The sequence below is a fragment of the Eucyclogobius newberryi genome, unplaced genomic scaffold (genome assembly GCF_026437365.1).
Source record: "Eucyclogobius newberryi isolate DKJ021-1_F unplaced genomic scaffold, fEucNew1.0.hap1 SCAF_9, whole genome shotgun sequence".
NCBI classification, from domain to species: Eukaryota; Metazoa; Chordata; class Actinopteri; order Gobiiformes; family Gobiidae; genus Eucyclogobius; species Eucyclogobius newberryi.
In genome coordinates, this window is record NW_027316532.1 from 16,161,198 (window position 1) to 16,188,279 (window position 27,082).

Sequence of the window (27,082 nt, forward strand, 5' to 3'; positions counted from 1 at the left end):
CTGTAGTCCTCCCGGGTGGCGATGAGGCTGGATACGTTCCTCAGAATCCCTCCCCCGCTCTCGATGATGGCCAGAGAGTTGGTCTGACATCGATACGTCAGCGTGCTCACCAGGAAACCCAGTGCTCCTTCCACCGAGCAGATCGCCGCCTTGTTGTCGACGCTGTGAGCCGACAGGTTCCACAGCGCGCTCAGCAAACTCTTCAGCGTCGACTCCTGCGGAGACGGACGTGATTGTTGATTGTACTAACTCGAACGACTCATTGACTAATGTGTAGATAAGTTTTATATATTTAAAATGTGGCTATAAATGTTATCACAGAATACATCATTTTCTAGGTTTATAATTTCACTTCCTGTTTATAATTGACGACATCGCACAAGGAAATTACCCAGCAAACACTGGGAAAAAACTAATCTAATGTCACACTTTATTTTATTTGACAATTGAAAAAATGTGAGAGCGACTTTGTTTTGTTGAACTAATGTTTAGAGAGTTTCTTTTGTGTAATTTATGCACCAACTTTGTCTAGAATGAGTTTACCTAGTGTGATGTCACTTCCTGTAATTTTATTTTTTTTAACCTTTACACCAATCAAGTAAGTATTTGTGGAGCAAACTATAATTTATATGTACAACAATACACCAAATAAAGTCAAAATTAGAAAATTGTAAAAACCTGTCAGAGGCAAAACAGCTGCATTATTCAATGTGATAAATTCAGTGATAATACACAACATATTTAAAGTAATTTCTAGAATAATCACTGACTTGTCGATTGTTATTATAATAGTGAAAGCCCTAGATTAAAGTGAGAAGAACAAACCCATAAACGAGCAAACGGCAGTGTTAAACCTGTTGTAATGCACCAGTAACGTGCGTGGCACGTGCAGTACCTTTGTGGCCTGTAGGGCGCAGGTCATGAGGCCTGTCACACAGCGGATGTCGCGCAGCACTCGCTTCCCGCTGATGTCGGCTCGCCACGACAGGTTTCTGAGGACGGACGACACGACCTGATGCAGCTCTTCACTGTCTGAGCTCAGCTGCGCCACCAGAGCCTGGAGGCAGCTCCTGCGCGAGCAAAGGGTCGCCTGAAACGGAAGCGCAAAAGTCACAGGGTCGCCATAAACGGAAGCGCAAAGGTCACAGGGTCGCCTGAAATGGAAGCGCAAAGGTCACAAGGTCGCCTGAAACGGAAGCGCAAAGGTCACAAGGTTGCCTGAAATGGAAGAGCAAAGGTCACAGGATTCCCTGAAACGGAAACGCAAAGGTCACAAGGTCACAGGGTCGCCTGAAACGGAAGCGCAAAGGTCACAGGGTCGCCTGAAACGGAAGTGCATAGGTCACAAGGTCGCCTGAAACGGTAGCGCAAAGGTCACAAGGTTGCCTGAAACGGTAACGCAAAGGTTACAGGGTCGCCTGAAACGGAAGCGCAAAGGTCACAGGGTCGCCTGGAACGGAAGTAAAAAGGTCACAAGGTCGCCTGAAACGGAAGCGCATGCAAAGGTAATAGGGTTGGCTGAAATGGAAGCGCAAAGTCAAAAGGTCGCCCTGAAACGGAAGCGCAAAGGTCACAAGGTCGCCTGAGACGGAAGCGCAAAGGACACAAGGTCGCCTGAAACGGAAGCGCAAAAGATCACAAGGTCGCCTGAAACGGAAGCACACGCAAAGGTCACAAGGTCGTCTGACAGTTATAGAAATGGCACAGTATGACAAAATATAAAACAAATAAAATCTGCATTCCTATTCTTTACAAAACTAAAGGGTTGCATACCTTGTTGACGACGTCTCCAAAGGTCAGGTTGGTCAGCGTCATCCCGGCGTAGCGTCTCAGAGCCATGTTTATGGGGTCGTTCTGAGGTCCGTACATCTCATTCTCCAGATGGATGAGGTCCGCCACCACCTGCAGACCTCCTGACACGACAACATCAAACAAACATGTTAGCATGTCCTAAACGCAACGATTCAGGTTCACAACGCTAAAACTGAGGGGACGATAATCAAATATGCTATGAAAACAAATCAGCTGAAGTGAAGTACGTGTTTTAATACCAAACTTGTCTGACAAAGCCTAAATCACCGGTGTCAACTTCAAAAACACGATTTGAAGTGAAGCACAATCACTGCTAGCGCTGCTCACGGCTAAAATATTTCATTCATAAATGCAGACAGTGCTCAGAGGTCTAATTTTGTCACAACGTTCTGCTTTTACATTACAGGCCCAGTATTTAGGTTTATTTATTCTCACTTAGTAAAAAAAAGGTTGGATGGTCTCCAAAACTCTCAAGGGGCTTAACATGTTGTGACCTTTTTAAACTCATGTAGTGAAACCTCAGTATTTGGTCTTTTATCAAAGCACAGACATGTTGACATAATGTGATAAAGCGTTTGTCTCTTTAAATAGTATCACAGATGAACTCTTGCCACGGGGTCAGACGTGTTCATACGCTGCTGTGATATGTTTCGTGAAGCGCGTCACTCACCCAGCTCGTTCATGGCGCGGCGATACTCCTCCTCGAACGACAGCTTCATGATGGCGCAGACGGCCTGGCAGATCTGAGGGTCCACGGGCTCCGGGACGTCTGAACCACACGACAGGACGAGGTGAGCGCGGCGCAAACACATTTCAAATCAAATCAATGTATTTTTGTAAGGCCCAAAATCACAATAACAGTCGCCTCTGAGGGCCGAATCAACAATGTCTGTGGTGACGATGAAGTCAGACAATGTCTGTGAACATTTAGCATGTCCCGTTCGCCTGACTAAGATATATACCGTAGTTTCCGGACTAGTTTGACCGGGGTGCGACTTATACTCCAGAGCGACTTATATGTGATATTATTCGATATTTTCAAACTGATAACCGCATTTCACATGACAACCGCAAGAGGGCGCTCTAGGCTCTAAGCGACGCAGAAGAAGAATCTGCACTTTCGCTACCTCTGGAGTTTGCGGAGTTGTTTAGAAGTGACACCGAACAGATTTAAAATAATTTGTAATTATTTTAAATTGCATTTCAAGATTAAATGTCTGTTCGTAGTCTTAGATTTGATCAAATAAATGTCCCCCAAAAATGCGACTTATACTCCAGTGTGACTTATATATGTTTTTTTTTCTTCTCTATCATGCTTTTTTTGGCTGGTGCGATTTATATTCCGGAGCGATTTATAATCCGGAAAATACGGTATTCATTTTAATCTCAACGCTGTTCCTCGTCTCCGAACCTGTGCAGAGCGTTGCCCCCGGAGACGGCGTGTGGGCGTGGCTCTCGATCCAGTCCCAGCCAGTCTCGCAGTAGGTCCGGACCTGCTCCAGGACCTGCAGGACCCTCATCTCTCGGCGCGCCTGGCCCTCGTCGCTCTGGGAGAAGATGATGTTGTGGAGGGCGGCGGCGGCTCTGGAGCGCGCCTCTCTGCTGCAGGACGCCTGCAGGGGGCGCACAAAGGAGCAATAGGAACGCCCGCTTGTTTGACCCAGAGCAGAAGCAGACTTCATTTGTCATAAATTTATTTATGAACCGTTATTTAACCAGGTATGAACCCACTGAGATTGAGATCTCTTTCTCCAGACTAAAGGGGTTTTATCAGAGGCATCGCTCATGATTGTCCTGAGAACAGGGAACATACATTTGAACATGTTTGACTCTGAAAGGCAAATCAATCAATTCTGATTTGCCTTTCAGAGACAATGGGTTCTTTTTTGGGGCTGAAATTGCTTTTAATGTCCCTAATTGATGCCCCAAATGTTCTTAAAAACATGTGATGCATCTTGTTTGCTGATGATACCAGTCTGTATTGTTCTGGACAATATTTAGAGCTGCTTTTAAATTGAGTGGAAAATTAACTTAAATAAAATTAAATCTATCATTTTTGGTAGTAGGGAAATTGAACATACCAACCAAAGCAAAAATTAACCGCATAGAAATCGAAAGCGTGTGTAATTCCACATTTCTGTGTATAAATACTGACAAAGCTCAATAAATGATCTAAGACGGTATAATAGAAAATTATTGGTGTAAAAACCTTTGTGGATCAAAATGCCCTATATTTATTATATAATTCCCTTGTGCTTCCATAATTAAATGAATGTGTGGAGATACGAATAACCCATCTTCAAACTGCAGAAGAAGGTGCTGATTATTATGTCCCAAAAAACCCTTTGTTCATTCAATCAACTGCACTAAAATAACAGGATTTCATTGATCTCAACACCGCTGCAGTAATGTATAAAGTTCATAACCATAAGCTCCCAGCCTGTATTCAAGACAGAGAGTCTAAATACAATCTTGTAAATATTAAAAATATAAGTCCAGGACCAACACCAAAGAGAGAGTCTATTATTGTGGTGAATCTTTGGAATAGTTTAGATTGTACTTTAAACAGATCCACATAATTTGAGGCATTCAAAAAAAGGAACCAAACCGAGGTTATTGGCAGTTATAGAACATTAAAGTGATTCAAAATTCAAATATTATTAGAACTTGTGTCGGTGTGGTAGGATTTATGTGGTGTTAATGTGATTTGTAAATCTCACACTGAGTCGACCATGTTCCATGTTATAACAGAAGGACTGAAAATAAACTAACTAAACTAAGGGAAAGACTCGACATGTGCTCGTTTGGATCGTATTCTCACTGCACAATTTTCAAGTGAACTATAAAAGATAAACAAATGCACGTGTAAGACAATTACATCATTCAGTAATAACGCTGCCCCAGAGTCTCTCCTGCCTCTCTTTGTCTCTTTAGACTCCACGACCGAGTTAACACTGGTTTAGCCCAAAGAACTGACCCTGAGTCTCACCTTGTCCGAGATCTTGGTGTCGGCCTGGGACTCGTGCAGGATCTGGACCAGCAGAGGAACACAGCCGGACTTCCTCATGGCCACGCAGCTGTCCTGAGAGCTGGACAGCGCCAGGAGAGTGCGGGACATCTCCTCTTTGTCCCGATTGGCCAACATGGAGAGCAGCCAGAACACCATCTCCATCTGAGGGACAAAAAACCCATTCAGAACGCACCCAAAACAATGAGAACAATGGGAATCTCCAAATAGTTTTTACCCCCAGAGAAAACTACTGCTCAAATACGAGTAGCAGTCTGGATGTAACATTTGATTTATACTTCAAAGTCAGAATTTAAGATTAAATTAAGCACAAAATCTGGTATTTTAAAGGATGGACACAAAAATGACAAACATTATGTCATATCTGAAGGAGCGGAGCATGAAACACAAATGTTCAATATAATTTCATGTTGTCCACGTGAAGCTTTTGTCTCTTATAGATGTAACAGTGAGAAGAGAAACACTTTTACTCGAGCAAGAGCCTGATACACTGTACAAAATAAATAATGTTGTCACAGTCTGCTCATCTCCTGTCTGATATTCATGTCAATTCAATTTATTTTTGTAACGCCCAAAATCTCAACAGCGGTTGTCTCGGAGGGCAATATCTTTCCACTCTGCCAGTCAGCTACACCTCCTTGTCAAACCAACTCCCTACACCTGTCTCTGCTCCGCTCTACCTGTTAGCCACGCCTCCTCATTAGACCAACTCCCTACACCTGTCTCTGCTCCACTCTACCTGTTAGCTACACCTCCTCGTCAGACCCAGCTCCCTACACCTGTCTCTGCTCCGCTCTACCTGTTAGCCACGCCTCCTCGTCAGACCCAGCTACCTACACCTGTCTCTGCTTCGCTCTACCTGTTAGCCACGCCTCCTCGTCAGACCAACTCCCTACACCTGTCTCTGCTCCGCTCTACCTGTTAGCCACGCCTCCTCGTCAGACCAACTCCCTACACCTGTCTCTGCTCCACTCTACCTGTTAGCCACGCCTCCTCGTCAGACCAGCTCCCTACACCTGTCTCTGCGCCGCTCTACCTGTTAGCCACGCCTCCTCGTCAGACCAGCTCCCTACACCTGTCTCTGCGCCGCTCTACCTGTTAGCCACGCCTCCTCGTCAGACCAACTCCCTACACCTGTCTCTGCTCCGCTCTACCTGTTAGCCACGCCTCCTCGTCAGACCAACTCCCTACACCTGTCTCTGCGCCGCTCTACCTGTTAGCCACGCCTCCTCGTCAGACCAACTCCCTACACCTGTCTCTGCTCCGCTCTACCTGTTAGCCACGCCTCCTCGTCAGACCAACTCCCTACACCTGTCTCTGCTCCGCTCTACCTGTTAGCCACGCCTCCTCGTCAGACCAACTCCCTACACCTGTCTCTGCGCCGCTCTACCTGTTAGCCACGCCTCCTCGTCAGACCAGCTCCCTACACCTGTCTCTGCTCCGCTCTACCTGTTAGCCACGCCTCCTCGTTAGACCAACTCCCTACACCTGTCTCTGCTCCGCTCTACCTGTTAGCCACACCTCCTAATCAGGCCAACTCTCCACACCTGTGACAGCTCTGGCTGTGTTTAAGCCTGCTCCTGTCTCTGCTTCAGTGCCAGATTGTTCTTGTGTGATGCCAGACTCCAGCACTACGAAGCACTGCTGCTTTCAAACTCAGCAGATGTTCGACTTGTGGTGGCTAAGCAGAAGTAGGAGTTTACCTTGCTAGCCTCGCAGGTCCAACAGCTCGCCACAGTTTTTGCTCAAGCTGTTCCTCTGCCTCCGGAATCAGTCCAGCCTTTACCAGCCCCGGCTGCATCTGCCTCTGCTTTCGCCTCGAAGCCTCATGTTAGGGTTCCTGAACGCTACGCCGGGGACACGGAGGGCTGAGCGCCCGTTCCTCACGAACTGTTCCATCCTGTTCGTTCTCCAGCCCCATACTTTCACTTCTAAGGATGCCAGGGTGGCGTTCACCGTGAATCGTCTGTGGGGGACAGCTGAGCGGGAGCGTCCCACTCCAGCGTGCTCCTCCTTCCAAGCCTTCGCTGCCGAGCTCCGCAAAGAATTCGAAGAAACTTCCCGAGGTCCGGATGCTTCTGGAGGGCTTCTGGGTCTGAGCCAAGGTTCTCGTTCAGTGGTCGATTACTCCATCCACTTCCAAGCTGCCCAGTGCGACGCATTTCTTTGGGGGCTCATCGACTACATTAAGGACAAACTAATTTTGTATGAACTTCCCACCACTCTCGACGACATCATCAGGTTGGCGTCCTGCATTGATCGTCGCATTCAAGCGAGGCAGTGAGAGAATTTGTTTTTCACTGTCACCCTGCGAGGCAACTGCTGTTGTGATTTAGGGCGTTACAAAAATAAATTTATTTAAATTGAGAAACATCAGGGGTTCGCGGGTCGACGCCAGCCCCTTCCGCCACCAGCGGCTTCCGGGGTATCGATGCCTTCAGGCAGCCGGTCTTCAGGGGAGCCTGAACTCAGGCAGGTTGGTCAAGCCAGTCTATTTCCAGCAGGGAGGAAGAGACGCCACAAGGGGAACCTCTGCCTGTATTGTGACAAGCGGGACACTTCATTTCTGGGTGTCCGCTAAAACTTCGGGCTCACCAGGAAGGAAGGAGTTCTGGTGAGCTATATACCCAGCTCCTCCTCCAGTCCACGATCCCTTTGCCAGGTCCGCCTGTTCCTTCCCTCACCACCCTCATTGACTCTGGCTCGGATGCCAGCATTATGGATTCTAACCTTGCTCTGCAGCTGGGTGTCGGGTCAGATTCCCCTGCCAGCCCCAGTCTCCACCAACGCTCCGGATGGCCAACTTCTGGGAACGGTGACCTACCTGACAGCATTAATTTCCGGGAACCATCAAGAAACCCTCCAGTTTCACATCCTGCACTCTCCTCATCATCCTTTCCTCCTGGGGTTCCCATGGCTCCGGCGTCACAATCCACACCTTGATTGGACCACAGGGGCGATCCTGGGATGGAGTTAATCTTGTCTCTATCTGCCTCATTCAAGTCACCGCACCACAACCTTCTGCCGGGACCAGTTCCTCAACCCATGTGCTGGGAGTCGCGGCTGAGTATCTGGACTTCAGTGAGGTCTTCAGTAAATCCATGTGATAAAATGTGAATATATGATTATATTTCTGTGATGTATTTTATCTGCATAATAGTGATATTTTATCTGCATCATTAGTCTAAGAGAAGAACAAGTGTGTGACAAACTGCATTTGTTTGTGAAGGGGTCATAAAGATGGGCCAAAGAATGAGCATCACATGAGCAGGTGTGAGAGATTGAGTTTGAAACTCACCTGAAGCACATATAAAAGATTAGAACATATTACATTAGATGGGTGATTTTATTCAGGCCACACCCACAGAGGAGATGTGAAACTTTATGCTAATTGTGTGATGAAAAATTCTAAGTTGTGAACTGACCCTTAAGGCCAGCTCAACGGGGGATTATTGAGACAATTATTATAGTTTGATGTATTTGTATTACACACACACACACACACACACGCATACGTGAAACATTTAGAGTTTGAAACATTTAGAGTTTGAAACATTTAGAGTTTGAAACATTTAGAGTTTGAAACAAATGGTGGTAAAACAGATTTACAAGTTACAGATTGCAGAGGCAGTGTCGGATTACAGACACACAGGGGGGGCCCAGCGCCATGTAAGGGGGGGCTCAGCCAGGGATGTGACCACTGAACTGTGAAAGGTCAGGAGGTGACATTGCGGAGTTGGAGTGACAGACGCAATCTCTTCCTTGATTACATCCTGGATTAGTGAACGTTGTAAACTATCTGGATTATTTAATTTTGTTTAAATGTAGTTTGACAAATGGGCAAGGCCATTTATCAAAAAGGAGGGATGTACGTGTAAACAAATATTCCGAATCAATAGTTACTAAAAAAAAAATTGTAAACAAGAAAACTGTTTGAAATGCACTGAACTGTCGAAAAGACTTTGTTTATCACCGCAGCAGAGAACGTGTTGGAGATGTGGTGTTTACAGAGACGGAGCCAAGTGGACGGAGCCACACCGTGTCGTCCTCACACCGACCATGGGGAGGACGAGATCATGGGTGCAGCAGACAACACAGCACCAGATCCATAACATCGCAGACGCAAGACTTCGTTTGTATTCTTTGTTTTTGTATGCAGAGACAATAAACAGATTCTAGAGTACTATACTCTGCTACGATGAACGAGAGCCAGAGGCTACGGTGCGCAGAGTACCATACTCTGTGAAAAGAATCAACAGTTATGTCGGTGTAATCCCTCATTCGTCCAGGCGTGTTCCATAGTAGAAAAAGCTTCAGTTGTAGTCATCTGGACTCAGTTTGAAAAAATAGACGTTTCGACTCTCATCCAAGAGTCATTGTCAATAAAAGAATTTAGATCGAGAACTCCGATATTAATACTGTTCTGTGGTAAGACCCGCCCATTGGGAGGAACCTTCCTGAAGTAGAAAGAGTTGTTTGTTTCAACAGAAACTCCCCCCTTGTATCTACCGAGCTAACCTATTCAGAATTTTAATGGGCTATTAGAATCCTCTTTGTCTTTGTGAGACCCTGGCTCAAATCAACAGTTATCATCATCACAGCGATGACGATAATATGGGTGCTGAACACCTGTATTATGCACCGGACAATCGGGACAATCGGGACAATCGATCAACATACACAGAAAGGGAAAATAGAGGGAAGAAAATAAATGATCAACTTGAAAGGTTATGAAATGCATGATGTGTAATGTGAAATGTACAATGTACAATTGACATGACAGTAGCTGAAGAAACACAATGGCATATTACACCACAGCCACTGTTGTTTACACTAACTAAGAGAGTTTTTTATCTGCTACAACATAACTACATGCAATGTTAATGAGATTATGAATTGAGATGGGAAATGTACCAGTTCATATGTGTCATAGGTGTGACCGAAGCGAGCAGCGGAAGGAGGTCTCTTAAGAAACCAAGCGAGGACGTATGGTGGTGTGGAGACAAAGTGCTGAGAGGGCACTTGGAAGGACTAGGACGTTGTGCCTATGTCTCTTTGGTGATCAGCATCACCCAGAACCATACCGCAGGGTCAAGGTCGAGAGGTTAGTGGACAGTCTGGTTCCAGTAGCACCTGATACTACGTATTTGATTCTATTGAGGTGTCCAGAGAGGTCCCTGACGAGTCAAAGTGACCAGAGAGCAGCGGGTTTAAGGGCTTTCCGCTTGTACTTCTATATTTCCCATCACACCGCACAAATTATAGACAAGATAAATTGTCTGTTTGTCAAATTACAGAGATTGACCAATCTGACTCAAAATTTAGGACAGTAATGCTGTAGACATGTTGTGGGCTGAGAGAAAAGAAGTGTTTTCAATGTTTGAGAACTGTGCATTACATTTTGTGTGTAAAAGTGTAATTTTAACACCTATATGAAAGACATGTTGAAAACTGAAAAGAGTAATGTGTTTGGCATATGAGACAGTGACTAATGCTTTGATAAACAGGAGGGAAATGTGATAAAATGTGAATATATGATTATATTTCTGTGATGTATTTTATCTGCATAATAGTGATATTTTATCTGCATCATTAGTCTAAGAGAAGAACGAGTGTGTGACAAACTGCATTTGTTTGTGAAGGGGTCATAAAGATGGGCCAAAGAATGTTTACCCGAGGGGGGGGGGAGTTGCACCCCCCCCTTGCAGGCTTTATCTCTACGGAAAAATACCAAGTGCCTTGATGTGAAGCTGACCAATGAGAAATGTGACCCGCCTATTCCAGAATATCTAATAAAACCAACCAGCATGGGAAAAAACAGGGTGAGACGCGGGGGTGAGACGCAGGAGGATCACGCAGGCTGCTTACCACAGCTTGCGTGATCAGTCCCCGCGTTTTCTCCCATGCATGCCATACAAATGTCTGATCTTTCTGTGTCGTTTCATATTCTAAGTTGAATTGTGTTCTCAATGTGTTAAGGAATAGCATCTGGTGTATGTCTAATTCCATGACGATCCAAGGTAACCTCCCTTTCCCTATATTGGCCCTATAACAACCTCCAGCCCGGCACCACACTGCCCAGAGGATGCCTGTATTCCCTGTCCGTTCCTGAGAGGGGTGCGATGGAGACGTATATCAACGACGGTCTAGCAGCGGGCATCATCCCCCACTCCTCGTCTCCAGCTGGAGCTGGTTTCTTCTTCGTGGAGAAGAAAGTCAAAACAATCCGCCCCTGCATCGATTATCGTGGATTAAATGACATCACCATCAAGAACCGGCACCCCTGCCTCTCATATCTCCTTAGCTTTCGAGCTCCTAGAGGGTGCCACCATATTCACCAAGCTTGACGTGCGCAACGCCTATCACCTGGTCTGGATCCGTTAGGTGAACGAGTGGAGAAGGCGTTCAATACCCCCACCGGTCATTACGAGTACCTGCTGATGCCTTTCGGCCTCACCAACGCCACCTCACCACTGATACTAACTTATACTGTATGTTGAACCTTAGCAATACAAAGCTAGCGTAGCACATTAGCAACAGCTGTTTCCTGTTTATGGCCGCATGGCACTCGCTTTGTCAAGAGCCAAAATCTGATATTTCCAGGTCATAATGCGTCTGACATGATCCAAAGCCAAAGCATGACATAAAGAGAGGTTCAAACGCGGCAAAGAGGCTTTAGCCACGCCCCTCACATGCAGAGAAGTCAAAGAAATGAGGCAAAACTGTGTCTGTGCACGCTAGCTTTAGCCACGCCCCTCACACACACTACTAAACATCTTTTTGTGGCTCAGATCGACCTCGGAAGTAAAAAGTATAATTCAGCAACAACTTAGGTTTGATTTATTAAGAAAGCATTTGTTATGTTTGGGTCGCGTCAGATAAGCAGGAAAAACAATCCCACATTAGAAGAAAGTGTTGGGGAGTAAAAGAAAAGAACTTTCAGTAGTTTTGACGGTGTTCATAAACCCTCTATCATTATTATATATACTCTATGATCGCTTCTGTTTTGGCCTTACTTTAGTGTGACTCATATCCTGGCCGAGAAGGAGAGTCTAAGGACAGAGGACCCTGGGACATCGTCCCTCGCCACCACAGACATTGTCTGACTCCATTGCCACCACAGATATTGTTGATTCATTTCTCCCTGTGGCCCTCAGAGGCAACTGTTGTTGTGATTTTGGGCCTTACAAAAATAAATTGATTTGATTTGATTTGACTCGGGTTGAGGAACTGATTGAACATTTATTACAACCTGTGCATTAATATTCCATCTACTCTTAATCACCACTATTTTGTTTAAATATGTACATGGTATTTGTCTGCAACATTTTAGTTTTTCATATAACATTTTAAACCTTTTGTTCATTCATTGTTACTCATGCACATGTTCCAATCGGCGGGTGAAGCTCATGAGTGGACAGTCACATTACCTTGCTTCCTCCATCTGGGGCTTCAGCGGCTGCTGCTGTAGAGCTGCTGTTCTCTGGTTCACCAGCAGGAGGCTTCTCTGCTCCAGACAACTGCACACAGAGAAACAACATGATAGAGTGATGATGAGGTGGAGGAGGAGGAGGTTAGTCTTGTTTTTTCATACTTGTGTCGCTGTGTTTGAGACTATATTAGCTACAATCTTATGTACAGTGATAATTCTAGTTTAGTTTATTTATGAATGTAAAATGTCACAACAGCGCCCTCTGCTGCTGCTGCTCTGACTCTCACTCATGTGTGAACGACTCTTTCAGAGGAAAGTGAAAGTGTTGAGTCAGTCTGCTGCAGGGCGTCACGGACTGAGGACAAAGATATGTGAGTCTTGTGACTTTTGTTGAAATGGAGCAGATCTCTGCAGTGGAGGACTTCCTGACCTGTCCTGTGTGTCTGAAGACCATTAAAGAGCCAGTGTCTCTGGGCTGTAACCACAGCTTCTGCTACAGCTGTCTGCACCACTACTGGGACAAGAACAAGACCAAGAAGTGCCCCGTGTGTCACAGGAAATCCTCTAAAGACTTTATACAAGTGAACTTTGCTCTGAAACAACTGAGTCTTTCCTTTTCAAAGAAGGAGCCGGCTCCAGCAGGAGAGAGGGAGAAGTTCTGCAGCTCACACCCAGAGCAGAGCCCTCTGTTCTGCCTGGACAAGTGTCGCCCTCTGTGTCCTGTGTGTGAGCCCTCTCTTCACTCTGGACATAAGGTGGTGTCTGTGGACTCAGCCATAAGTGAACTGAAGGAGCAGCTCCACTCACAGCTCCAGCCTTTGGCCCTGAGGAGAGAGCAGGCCTCAGCCTTACAGCGACAGTATGAGGAAATAAACCTTCACACGCAGACACAGGTGAAGCAATGTGAGCGACAGATCAGGGCGGAGTTTGAGCGGCTGCACCGGTTCCTCCAGCAGGAGGAGGAGTCTGTGCTCAGAGCGCTGAGAGAGGAGCAGAGCAGACAGGCCCAGACCATAGAACCACAGCTGCAGAAGATCAGGGAGAAACTGTCCACTCTGGAGCAGAACATCCTCACTGTGGAGGAGCAGCTGAAGAGACAGAGCATGGACTTTATCAGAGAGTACAGACACACTCACAAAACCACCCAGACTCTGCTCTCACAGCCCGGCCCAGAGCTGGGACCAGGACTCCTGATAAACCAGGCCAAAGTCCTGGGCAACATGGGCTTCAAGGCCTGGGGCAAGATGAGGGCCCTGGTCCACTACAGTCCGGTCCTTCTCGACCCAAACACTGCAGACAGAGAGCTCTATCTGTCTGAAGATCTGAGGGGAGTGAGACATGGAGAAACTGAACATTAACAGGTCCCTTTAAATCCAGAGAGATTCACTAAATATGCAGATGTCCTGGGCTGTGAGGGCTTCAGCTCCGGCTCACACCAGTGGGACGTGGAGATTGGGGACCATCCGGTATGGGTCATTGGTGTGGCCAAAGAGTCTGTCGACAGGAAGAGAGAGACGGAAGCTACTCCAGAAAATGGACTCTGGTGTTTAGCTCTTGTTGATGAAAAATACATTGATGTTGTTGGTAAAATTCTGAATATAAAGCGAAGCCCTCAGAAGATCAGAGTCCGACTGGATTATGACAAAGGGAAACTTTCTTTCTCTGACTCTGAGGACATGTCTCTGATCTGCTCTCGGAAAGAAAGATTCACAGAGAAAATGTTCTTTCTCTGTTGGTGAAGCTGGAGACGCTAAAACCAAAGAGATTAAAATATGTTCCACTGAAGGACTTTAAAGAGACCATATTAATTTAAAATCATGTTTATATTTTTGTTGTTGTTTGTTTTAGTGCAATAGATTTGAAAGGCTTCTATTCTGGGCTAAAATGGCATTATTTTATGTAATTGCTGCATACTTTCTGTCATACTAATGTTAAAGGACTTTTAGTCGTGTTATAATGTTTTGCCCTAATCACTTACTTGAGTTGTATTTTCACTGATTCGTGCCTGTTTGAGTATGTTTTTCCTCCTGTATTTGAGGCCTTGAAGCATCAACAATGTATGTTTTAATTGTCTTAGCTAAATACTATCTCAAAAAATGTATAACAATCACCAAAAACTGTTTATGTAATGATAAAATGTCAGAATAAAACACCCCTCTATTCGCAACCACAATATTTTATTTCATTATTCAGTCCAACATGACATAACATTTATTAATTATGGTACAAACAAAAGGTTCAGCCTCGGCGTGTGGGAACCATGAGGTCAGAAACATGAGGTCTAACAGGTTGGACCAGAACGAGCGCTCAGTCACTCACGGGAAACAACGAAAACAAGTTTGAACCAAATCACGGCCGCGTTCAGGACACACGAGAACGCAGCGACAGGGACGAAGAACACGCCTGACGTCTGGATATAGGAACCAACAAAGGGCCCAAGGAACCTGCAAGAGGATACACCGGTCCAGGACACACCGGTCCAGGACACAGGTAAAACTTTAAAACTGTGTTGTGTGAAGCCTTTCATAATTTGTTTCTGAGTCACAGACTAAGACTCCGAATCCACGTGTTTGAGTGTAGCTTGAATCATGCTTCATTTAGGCTACAGTTATTTTACTGTAAGGCTGAGCAATTAGTCTTATTAGTATTTTTCTTATATTTCGCTGATTCACCGACCGTTCTTTTCAAAAGCGCCGCGTTGAATAATTTTAACGTGCAGGTCAACTTATCTTTCATTCCACGGGGCAAATAACGCATTGCACGACGCATATTCGTCTACATTTTCGGTCCTCCATATATTTCTGTATTGAACAGACCATGCAGGAGAGAACCTACATTTTCTTTTTTTTGTTGTTGGTGTGCCTCTGTCGGGGCCACTGGTCTTGACACCGCACACGTCGTTCTGCATCATGGTGTCAATTTCATATTAAATTTGACATGCGCTTTGCATTCTGGGACATAAACACGCCCAACAGCGTAATCACAACAAACATGGCGGTGCCCGTGTCCCCCGCATATTTGGCATGTTCCCCCCCGCTTGCCTTTGCTACCAAAATAAAGGATAACGGCATACAAAAGTCGATTGAAATATCTAAAAAAAAAAAAAAAAGTCAAAAAATGGCGATGATTTGGATCTTTTTTTTTGCCTTCAAAGTAAAAAAAATAAGGATTTACCTACCGACGACCCACTTGAAAAATGTTGGGTCGGGTTACAACAGACAATTTATTTGGGGCAGCCTAACACCAGTTTAACACTTGATTTTCTCTTTGAAAGTTCGGCAAATTTCCCATAAAGACCTCTGCCCTTCATCTATAATCATGACTTTTTAAACTATACCCAAGCAAACCGTCGGGCACTGACCCGTGACTGACCTCAATCTTATTTCAATTTCAGACGCAGTTCATTTTACACAAATAAAACTCAACAACTTTGAAAATGAGTTTGGCTTCGGACGGAAAAGAGACGCCAACGGACTCTGAGAATGGACCGAGATCGACGGCGGAGCCCAAAGTCGCCGCGGCGTCTCAGTCCAAGCCGCCGGACAAAAGAGCGTCCAGCGCCATCCAGCTCATCAAGGAAGACTTCGGACTCTTCAAACAGGACATACTCAAGATGTTCAAGGACAAAGACGCGAAAACCTCTGAGGCCAAAGACAGAACGGCGCTGAGCGTCCTGCGGGAAGATCTGGATCTGTTCAGAAGCGAGTTCACGAACTTCACGGACGATATTTCGGGGATTCTCCGGAAAGGGCTGCGCAAAGACGAGCATTTGGAAACAAGAGCGAAGGAACGAAACGAGCAACAGGGAAAGAAGGCCGAGAAAGAGGATGGTTTTCAAATAACAGCCGACAAAGGAGAAGAACAGACGGAAAAGAACGAAAAAGAAAACAATGAAGATCGAGAGAAAACCTTAGAATTAACGGTCGATCGAAAAGAGGAACGAAGTGAAGACGTTGAGGGAGAAGAATCCGTCGGAACAGAAGACGAAAGCAGCGAAAGGGCAAAGGATTCCTCCAAAATAAAAGATACTGAAACAGAGAGAGAGAGTGCAGATGTTGAGAAAGACGACTCTTCTGGAGATGAGGATAAAGACTTTGAATTAAAAAGCCAAACTTGCTCAAACGACACTGAGAAAGAGGAGAACAGTGAGGAGGCTTGGGCGGACGACTGGGAGATGGTGGAATATGGAGAGACTGAAAGAACTTCAAAGGAAAAGGCAAATGAAAAGGAGACAAAAACAGGTACATTATGTAAAATTACTGTCTTAAAACACGTCTTAAAAACGTGAAAAACAAACAAAACTACTTCATTGCATTGCTCAACTTTTCACAGTTTTCTCTTGTGTTCTGATCATCCAAATGAATCACCGTGATGAGTTTATAAAGAACTTTTCACAATTTTCATATTCCAGAGCCGAGTTGGTTGTCACAGTAAAGCTAGCTAACATTAGCATGCTAACAGCTCGCTTCCAGACAGGTTTTTGAACAATAAAAAGCTCAATATTTTGAGTTAAAACAGACTCAGATACTGTTACAACATTTATCTGTGCTGGATTTGATTAAACTACATGAAATAAATCTGTACAGTCAAATTAAGAAAGAAATATGTAAAGAACAGAAGATTTTTGTGATTTGCTAACAGTGACAAAACTATAGTTAGCTAAATGTATTAAAAAATGTTGTGTTTGCTTCACACCGACATCCGAATTGTTTTGCCACATTTTAACGCTTGTCGATGATACTTTTCAGGCGCACGTGTGACTTTCGCTCCGGACTCAGATCTGATCTCTCTGTCGTCCGGAGTCAGTTTGCTCCGCCTCCGAAACATCGCCCAAAACCAACAACGGTGAGACAAAAACACAATATTCTGGGAAAATACTTCAGTCGGGCTGAAATGTTAATGAACCAGAATGGACACTTCAGCTGCACTGGGAGAAAAATAGCATAAAATAATACAATAAGACATTTCACCACAGAAAGCAACGAATTGGCATTTACAACTTTTCAATTGTTGGAAAGTGACATTTTAGAACTCTACATTAGTCACACAGAGTCTTAATTTTTCAAATAATCACAACTAAGCACAGGGATGTGGGAGGGGATTGAGTGTAGGTGAAAACGGGGATTTTCTGAGCGCTCGAGCCTCAGTTGCAGGACATTACGGGATCATTTAAACATGCGTGAATCGATTAAAAAAATACATTTGACAGCATTAAGAATGAGGAAACACGGATGTAACGAGGTTAACAGTTCAGTAACGTTGAATTTGCATAAGATGTCTCCTTTAAAATGAGAAAACGCATGCTACAGCACTTGAAATAAGAACAAAACTGATCCGCAAACATGTTCTGTTTGTCAGTTCAGATTTAATTGTTTTACTTATTGTCTTTTTTTTCCAGTGGTGAATTCACAGAGGACGTATGGGCCATCAAAAACTGTAAGTAAACCCCCCCAAAAAAACTTAATGGGGAGATAAAAACATGAACGGAACAAATGACACAAATCAAATTAAGATGTTACTGTTTTTACGACTTCACAACAACAACTGGAACAAAGCATAAGCACCACCAGGACTAAACCAGGCCTAAACCAGGACTAAGCCAGGTCTAAACCAAGTCTAAACCAGGACTAAACCAGGACTAAACCAGGACTAAACCAGGTCTAAAGCAGGTCTAAAGCAGGAATGTTCTGGATCTAAACCAGGACTAAACCAGTATAAACCAAAGGAGCACAAACATGTTACAGAAGTTGACTCTAAGATAAGCAAACACTTGAACCGCTGGTGTAAAACAGGTTAGCACTGTCAGGTAAAGATTATTAGCCTCATTTAATCGTCCTTTATTGAAAACGATCAGTTATCCCGTGCTGTAACGCTCGGGCTGTGTCATCTCCTCCTGCAGTCGCTCAGTACCTGACGCTGGACCCGAACACGGCAAACCTGGAGCTGGTTCTGTCCGGCGGGAACCGGACGGTGCGGCGCGAATGGGGGCATGGTCACGTGACGCATCAGCTGAGCGATCACGTGACCGAGCACCCCGAAAGGTTCGAGCACTGCCCTCAGGTGCTCTGCAGGTACTTCATGTTCTGCGTGACTTTCTTCTGATGTCACGTCCTCCTGTCGTCTGACTCCACGTGTTTTCAGGGAGGGGCTTCTGGACGCCGTGTACTGGGAGGTGCAGTGGACGGGCGGAGCTGATGTGGGCGTGGCCTACAACAGCCTGTCCCGTCAGGGGCCGATGGCCGAGGGACTCCTGGGGCAGAGCGAGTCGTCCTGGAGCCTGGAGTGCAGCCCGGGCAGTTACACGCCCTGCCACGGCCGCCGCAGGTGAGTCATGCTGCACGCTACATGTTACGCTACAAGCTACACCTCTGACCACTGCCGCCGCAAGTGAGTCATTCTACATGCTACATGCTATGCTACATGCTACACTACACTCTACACCTCTGGCCGCAGCTGCCGCAGGTGAGTCATGCTACACGCTACATGCTACACTACACGCTACACTTCTGGCCACGGCCGCTGCAGGTGAGTCATGCTACACGCTCCATGCTACACGCTACATGCTACACTCATGGTGCAAATGTAAACATCCTGCTGCTTTGTCAAAATACTCTAACGGGGCAAATATGATGAAATTCATATATGATGAAATTTATATATATATATATATATATATATATATATATTTAAATATTCCCTTCATGATCATGTGTGACTGTGGTTTCTGCAGGTATAAGTCCGTGTGCCCCGAGCCCTTCTCCCAGACCGTGGGCGTGTTCCTGGACTTCGCGGCCGGCGCCCTCTCGTTCTTCTGCATTTCTCCTGGTTCCATGCAGCACCTCCACACCTTCAGCGCCACCTTCACCGAGCCGCTGTACCCGGGCTTCTGGCTCTGGTCCTGGGGCGGCTCTGTGTCGCTCAGTCAGGTGGAGCTGGGCTGGGAGCGGCTGCTGCAGTGACGCTCCCGAGACCAGACCCCAGTCTGGACCCCAGTCTGGACCTGAGTCTGGACCAGAGTCTGGACCAGAGTCTGGACCCGAGTCTGGACCTGGGGTTTAGGACGAGTCTGAAGAACCCTCTGAAGGACCCTCTGAAGGACCCTCTGAAGGACCCTCTGAAGGACCCTCCGAAGGACCCTCCGAAGGACCCTCTGAAGGACCCTCTGAAGGACCCTCTGAAGGACCCTCTGAATGACCATCATGACACTGAGGCCTTGTCTGAAGGACGGTTTGAGTGAGAAACGTCTTCAAGCAGAAACGGTGGATTATAGAGACTTCTAAACACGGTTAAACTCCGTTCCCGTTACTCAACAAACTCATTTATTTATTTTAATGTTCAAAGCTGCTTTTGTTCCACGTGTTTTGAACCAGTCACAGGTGCTTTGACGTGTTCTTGGTCAGGCAGGACAGAGGATGTTAGAAAAAGCTCAAATTGTAAGACTCAGACCAGCCCGACTGCACCAGGCCGTTTGTTTATTGTGTCCAGGGCGTGTTGTGTGTGTGTTGTGTGTGTTGTCCCGACCTGCAGCTGAGTGTCCTGGGAGCCTCTGGCCTCCTGTGTGTGTTGTGTGTTGCATGTTGTGTGTGTTGCATGTTGTGTGTGTTGTGTGTGTTTTGTGTGTGTGTGTGTGTTGTGTGTTGTGTGTGTGTGTGTGTGTTGTGTGTGTGTGTGTGTGTGTGTTGTGTGTGTTGTGTGTGTTGTGTGTTGTGTGTGTGTGTGTGTCTGTGTGTGTGTTGTGTTGTGTGTGTTGTGTTGTCCCGACCTGCAGCTGAGTCTCCTGGGAGCCTCTGGCCTCCTGCAGCTCTCGCTCCAGCTGCTCCAGACGCGACACTCGCAGCTGAGAAAGAATAAACACAAACTCAATCACTATGGCAACGGTCACTCTATGTTCTTGTAAATATACTTCAAACACAAAGCTGAGATGTTGGCTGCTTGAGGACGTTCAGCTTTTGAACAGAGGCAACGAAAGGGTCAACACAAAACTGTAAAAATGTCACGAGTGTCATCACAGCTCTACAGAGAGTCACAGGCCAAATGGACCAAGCCAGGTCTGAATCTGGTCTAGGACTGTTCTCTGTTGGGTCTGTGTCTGGCCTGGTTCTAGTCCTGGTCATGGCCAAAGAGGCAAAGTACGGGTTTAGGAGGGAGGTATCGAGAGCTAGAGCCCGCTACAGTACGCGTCTGAAGCAGCAGTTCTCTGACAACAACCCCACCTCTGTGTGAAGTGGGTTCCGGCTTCTCACCAACTACAAGTCCTGCGCCCCCCCTGCTGTGGACGATATAAAACTGGCACAACAACATAACACTTTCTACTGCAGATTTGACTCCCCCTCCCCCACTGTGGCCACCTCTGCCATCCCAACCCCGGTCCCCCCCACCTCCCCCACCCCTCTTACAGTTCAGGAACAAGACGTGTGCAGACTATTCCGCAAATCCAACCGGCGAAAAGCTGCTGGACCAGACGGTGTCACCCCGGCCACCTTAAGACACTGCGCAGGCGAGCTGGCCCCTGTCTTCACTGGCATATTTAACACCTCCCTGGAGTCATGCCATGTCCTAGCCTGCTTCAAGTCGTCCATCATCGTCCCTGTCCCCAAGAAGTCCCGGATCACTGGACTTAATGACTACAGACCCGTGGTGCTGACGTCTGTAGTCATGAAGCCATTTGAGCGCCCGGTCCTCCCCCACCTCAAGTCCTTCACCTCCTCCCTGCTGGACCCCCTGCAATTCGCCTACAGAGCCATCAGGTCTGTGGACGACACCATCAACCTGGGTCTCCACTTCACCCTGCAGCATCTGGACTCCCCGGGAACCTACGCCAGGATCCTGTTTGTAGACTTCAGCTAGGCTTTCAACACCATCCTCCTTCTCTGCTCCAGGATAAGCTCTCCCAGCTCAACGCACCCGACTCCACCTGCAGGTGGATCACCAACTTCCTGACGGATCGGACGCAGTCCGTGCGGCTGGGGAAGAATGTCTCGGACACACGGATCATCAGCACAGGAGCACCACAGGGCTGCGTACTTTCTCCCCTGCTCTTCTCCTTGTACAAGAACTGCTGCACCTCCAGCCACGACTCCGTAAAACTAATAAAGTTTGCGGACGACACCACCCTCGTCGGGCTCATCGCAGACGGGGATGAGTCTCTACAGGAGGGAGGTGGACCGGCTGGTGTCCTGGTGCAGCGGTAACAACCTGGAGCTCAACGCCCAGAAAACAGTGGCGATGGTTGTGGACTTCAGGAAAGGTAAACCCCCCCAGCCCCGTCTCACCACCTCGGGCTCCCCCATCTCCACTGTGGACTCCCTCCGCTTTCTCGGTATCACCATCACCCGGGACCTCAAGTGGGGGCTCACCATCAGCTCCCTCACCGGGAAGGCATAGCAGAGGATGTACTTCCTGCGGCAGCTGAAGAAAGCAAAGCTGCAAGCGGAGATGATGGTGCAGTTCTACACGGCCTTCATTGAGTCCATCCTCACCTCCTCCATCACTGTGTGGTATGCTGGAGCCACAGCCAGAGACTACAGCGCATTGAACGCTCTGCTGAGAAGGTGATCGGCCGCAACCTTCCATCTCTGCAGGAACTGTACGTCTGCAGGACTCTAGGACGTGCAGGTCGAATCACAGCCGACCCTTCTCACCCGGCACACGGACTATTTGAGCCACTCCCCTCAGTCAGGAGGCCACTCCCCTCAGGCAGGAGGTTACGGTCCATCCGGACCAGAACCTCCTGTCACAAGAACAGTTTCTTTCCCTCTGCTGTTGGACTCATGAACACTTCTTAAGCACTTTGCACTCACTGCACTGTCCACTTTTATTGCACCACATATTTTATTTTGTGCACATATCATGTCTATTGTTAACTACCTACCCGTTTTAATACCCGGTAGTTATTTGTTATTTATTGTCCATTGTTTTTGTATTTATTGTTCAGTGTTATGTTTGTGTTGCACCGAACCGCCAGGACAAGTTCCTATATCCGTGAATCCTGTTCATTGATAAATGGCAATAAACTTATTCTGATTCTGATCCTGGTTCGGCCCTGGTTCTAGTCCTGGTTCTAGTCCTGGTTCTAGTCCTGGTTCTAGTCCTTGTCCTGGTCTGGTCTTGGTTCTAGTCCTGCTCCTGGTCCTGGTTCTAGTCCTGGTCCTGGTCTGGCCTTGGTTCTAGTCCTGATTCTAGACCTGGTCTGGTCCTGGTTCTAGTCCTGGTCCTGGTCTGGCCCTGGATCTAGTCCTGGTTCTAGTTCTGGTCCTGGTCTGGTCCTGGTTCTTCTCCTGGTCCTGGTTCTAGTCCTAGTCCTGGTTCTAGTCCTGGTCCTGGCCCTGGTCCTGGCTCTGGTCTGGCCCTGGTCCTGGTTCTAGTCCTGGCCCTGGTTCTAGTCCTAGTCCTAGTCCTAGTCCTAGTCCTAGTCCTAGTCCTAGTCCTGGTCCTGGTCCTGGTCCTGGTCCTGGTTCTGGTCTGGCTCTCACCTGTGTGCGTTGGACCATCTGATCCTGGCTCCCGAATCTCTCCTCCATCACAGAGCGAACCTGCTGCACCTCAAACTCCAACTGGTGCCGGATCTGGTCCATCTGCAGCGAAAACTGTCCAAACAAACAGACCTTAGAGACCTTAGAGACCTTAGAGACCCTGAAAACAAACTCTAAGGACTTTAGATATATTCATGTTGGACTTACGGTGTCGATGCGCGGCAGCTGGGCCAGTTTCTGTGTCAGAGCTTCGAGTTGTGAGAAGAACCAGCAGCGTTCCCTCTCCTCCTGGTCCATCTGCCCCAGCAGCAGGTCCCTGAAGGCACCAGAGAAGAAGCAATGAGTTTGACCAAAGACGAGCTCGACACACACGGAACTGTCACGCCAAAGAACCAGACGCCAAAGAACCAGACGCCAAAGAACCAGACGCCAAAGAACCAGACGCCAAAGAACCAGTTGCCAAAGGACCTCCTGTTTTCTGACTGAAAGTGATTCTTAGTCTTGAGTCTCAATGTCTCTTGTGGTGGCAAAAATCTCTTGATAAGACAAAGAAGCAAGTTGTCTCGTTTCGAAAGTAAACTGTTTAATCTTGTGGCTGAATCAGAAAGAAACTCGTGTGGACTCGGCCATTCTCATGGAAGGCCGAGTCCACGCGTCTGTCTCTTGCCTACTCCCCAAAATGTGTATCTCCCAAGTCCTCCCATCACACGTCTGTCCCCTTCCTTAAATCACAGATGGTCACATGACCACACCCACACACAGAAGTTCCCGGTCACTGGTCTCTCAGGTACAAAGGAATCAAGGAGCAAATGGGACATAAAAGAAACAGGGGTTTCAGGAAGGAGACAGTACATTTGCATTAATTCAATTCACATGTCTTGCTGGCTTTGTCCTAGTGTGAAACAGAACGTGGGACTTCCTAGTCACTCCAGGCGGTCCGGGCATGTAAATTTCCAGGCCAAGAGGAGTTGTGTCAGGCTGTTGACTGTGTTAGAACTAAATCCAATTGAAAATAGGATTTGAAAATTGAAAAGCAAAGGGCCAGATTATATTTTTCCACAACACTCTCAATGTCTCTCAAAGTCTCTCAATGACTCTCAAAGTCTCTCAAAGTCTCTCAAAGTCTCTTCTCATCTTTCCTCAGAGACTTACGCATCAGAAAATAGAGTTTCAGTTTTTTCAGAGCATAAATGTTAATAAATTCAGTTAAAAATCCATCTACATGCTTAATAGAGCTGGCCATGAAAAAAACAATGGATCTCTAATGCATATTTTAGAAAGTTGGTCGTGTTCTGTTCTTATTTTTAACGATAGTGCCTGATGCTGCCAGCAGAGGGCGCTGTAACACAAATCTGATCACTCGGATATCACCCTCTTCTGTGTGTTTTCTACATGAAGGCCTAATGTTCTGAAACAAGCACCAGGTTCACCGTGACCCCCATGACCCCGTGTGACCCCTGTGACCCCGTGTGAACCCCGTGTGACCCCTGTGACCCCGTGTGAACCCCGTGTGACCCTCGTGATCCCGTGTGACCCACGTGACCTCTGACCTCTCCTTGTACAGCTCGTCCAGGCGCTCGCTCGCTCTGCCGTCGGCCCCTCCCATCACGGCGATCTTGGGCGGGGCTCCATCCAGGAAGTGGTGCGGCAGCATGAGGTCGTCGTCGTCGGGGGGTTTCCGTGACGATGTGGAGGGCGGGGGCAGGGCCAGCTCTAGCCCCGCCCCCGGGCCCCCGAACCCCGCCTCCAGCAGGCGCAGGTTGTGCGGCTGGTGTTTGAGCTCGTAGTAGTTTGTCAGGTCCATGTGCAGCTCTGACACAAACAAACACACTTTATTTATCTAATGATACACTTTATTTATCCAATTAGACACTTAATTTATCTAATGATACTTTATTTATCTAATGATACACTTCATTTATGACTCTCTGCCTCGCCCCTGCTCCTGATGCGCTGCCCCGCCCCTGCTCCTCTGCCCCGCCCCTACTCCTGATGCCCCGCCCCTGCTCCTGAAAAGGGGAGTGAAAGAGGAGGAGTCACCTTTGAGCTGATGGAGGACGTCACTTCTTCCGGACGAGGCTAAAGTCACAGCCTCCTGCTCCAGCTTGTGCTGCAGCTGCTTCAGCACCTCCTGCAGGACACACAGGGAACTGCACTTTACACTCCACTGTTTAAAGACCACAGTGTTAGTTTCATGTGAGAGGAAACGCCACGAAGCGTCTGGTCCAAAAGAAGAGGCTTTAGTCTAATCTCCGGGTCAGACACCATCGGCCCGCCCCTGCTCCTGATGCCCTGCCCCTGCTCCTGATGCCCTGCCCCTGCTCCTGATGCCCTGCCCCGCTTCACACTTTTCCAGCTCGTATTTATAAACCGCTCTGAGCCTTTGTCCTCTCAAAAGGAGCTTCCGATCGCTATTTTAAAGAATAAAATACATTTAAACATTATTTCTTTATTAAACCACAACGATGAATATGAAACACACACATTTAATTCATCAAAACTGTGAATATGTCGAATGTGTTTCTTTAACAAAATGTGAACTCGGAATCATTTAATAAAATACACAAAGCATGGTGGGCCCCCATGCTGCGGCGGGCCCTCACCATGCTCAAAAGATACCGCCAGTTATTAAGATAACCGTCGCAGGCGGCGTGAAAAGCACCACGGCGCTCGCATGGTCCCCAAAAGATATGAAAAGCCAATATGATCACACTCCGCCACTTATGAGCGGCGTATGACATAAATTAAGAGAACGGCGAGTGCCGACTGGCGTAAATTACGGCGCACTGCGTAACGTCAGACTTTATTTTGTAAAAGTGTTGGAAAATACGCCGCTCCTGTGTGTCCGGAGTGTGATCATATTGGCTTTTCATAACGAGCCCCATGGACACATTTTTTAAGTACTTTTTGCGAGCGCCGCCCACAGCGGCGGGACGGTTTGTCATCCTCCAACCTAGTTGTGTAGTTGTGTGTAGTTGTGTAGTGGTTGTGTGTAGTTGTGTGTAGTTGTGTGCAGTTGTGTAGTTGTGTGTAGTTGTGTAGTTGTGTGTAGTTGCCTAGTGGTTGTGTGTAGTTGTGTGCAGTTGTGTAGTTGTGGGCAGTTGTGCAGTTGTGTAGTTGTGTGTAGTTGTGTGTAGTTGTGTGTAGTTGTGTAGTGGTTGTGTAGTTGTGGGCAGTTGTGCAGTTGTGTAGTTGTGTAGTTGTGTGTAGTTGTGTGTCGTTGTGTGTAGTTGTGTGCAGTTGTGTAGTTGTGGGCAGTTGTGCAGTTGTGTAGTTGTGTGTAGATGTGTGTAGTTGTGTGTAGTTGTGTAGTGGTTGTGTGTAGTTGTGTGCAGTTGTGTAGTTGTGTGTAGTTGTGTGCAGTTGTGTAGTTGTGTGTAGTTGTGTAGTGGTTGTGTGTAGTTGTGTGCAGTTGTGTAGTTGTGTGTAGTTGTGTGCAGTTGTGTAGTTGTGTGTAGTTGTTTAGTGGTTGTGTGTAGTTGTGTGTAGTTGTGTAGTGGTTGTGTGTAGTTGTGTGTAGTTGTGTGTTGTACCTTCATGCCAAACGTCTCCGTCTCCAGCTTGCTCAGGTGGTGGCAGTTGTCCTTGAGCTCCCTCCTCAGGTGGGAGTTCTCCTGGCGCAGCGCCTCCACCTGGTGAGCAAGCTGATCGTACGAAGCCACCGTGTCTGCCATCTTTACAGGCTGCTATTCTCTACAGCGCCACCTGCAGGACAGACAGAGCAGGTTTAAAGATCGTACAGCGCCAGCTGCAGGACAGAAACAAAAACAAACTGCAGATTCTCAGGAGACGTCAGACTCTTCAGAGCTCCTGGAGGAAGCATGAGAACCAAGAACCATGAACCACTCTACGTTTAGGATGTGCTTTGTGAGGACCAGATGCAGGTCCAAGAGCACATGACATAGAGGAACATCTGAACTACAGATATAATCCCCGCTGGTGTTTCAGAGCGTCTGTAGCAGGTTTAGACCCCATGAAGATGTTTTTTCCTTTTCCTTTGATGTAATTCCTCGATCAATTGTCCTTGAGAAGATTCTTTTGTTGTGTTTCAGGTCAAGCGTCTGCCTTGGCGAGTACCTTCATGTGTTAGTTATTGAAGTTAACTATTTACAGTTGTTTAAGTTCGATCAGCCGACCAGGTTTACTCACTGTCAGTACTCATTAGATATTATACTATAAAGTATTTTGGTTTTATATTCCACTGCATCTTTTTTATGTTTTATTCTGAAAATATGTTTTAATCTAGTGTGAAGGGTTGTATGCATTTTGTGTTTGTTCCTCTGAAAAATATTCTTTATAGTTCTGGCCCTTGTAAGAAAATGTGTTGAAGCTGCTGTA

The 27,082-nt window shown here is 46.9% G+C and overlaps 1 protein-coding gene and 1 pseudogene across 2 annotated transcripts in view; one reads left to right on the forward strand and one right to left on the reverse strand.

Annotated features, from left to right (window-relative positions):
- Positions 1-27,082, reverse strand: part of apc2 (APC regulator of WNT signaling pathway 2) — a 40,635-nt gene that overhangs the window by 7,392 nt on the left and 6,161 nt on the right. For both annotated transcript variants that reach the window (XM_072439456.1, XM_072439457.1), the window contains exons 2-14: positions 26,278-26,449; positions 24,785-24,875; positions 24,295-24,556; positions 22,952-23,060; positions 22,745-22,858; positions 20,035-20,109; positions 12,271-12,360; positions 4,802-4,984; positions 3,224-3,425; positions 2,483-2,581; positions 1,774-1,913; positions 896-1,090; positions 1-215 (exon numbers count right to left, since the gene is read on the reverse strand). In XM_072439456.1, the coding sequence (XP_072295557.1) occupies positions 1-215; positions 896-1,090; positions 1,774-1,913; positions 2,483-2,581; positions 3,224-3,425; positions 4,802-4,984; positions 12,271-12,360; positions 20,035-20,109; positions 22,745-22,858; positions 22,952-23,060; positions 24,295-24,556; positions 24,785-24,875; positions 26,278-26,418 (1,916 nt within the window). In that variant the 5' untranslated portion in view covers positions 26,419-26,449. The remainder of the gene's footprint in view (positions 216-895; positions 1,091-1,773; positions 1,914-2,482; positions 2,582-3,223; positions 3,426-4,801; positions 4,985-12,270; positions 12,361-20,034; positions 20,110-22,744; positions 22,859-22,951; positions 23,061-24,294; positions 24,557-24,784; positions 24,876-26,277; positions 26,450-27,082) is intronic.
- Positions 12,651-14,105, forward strand: LOC140354436 (zinc-binding protein A33-like; annotated as a pseudogene).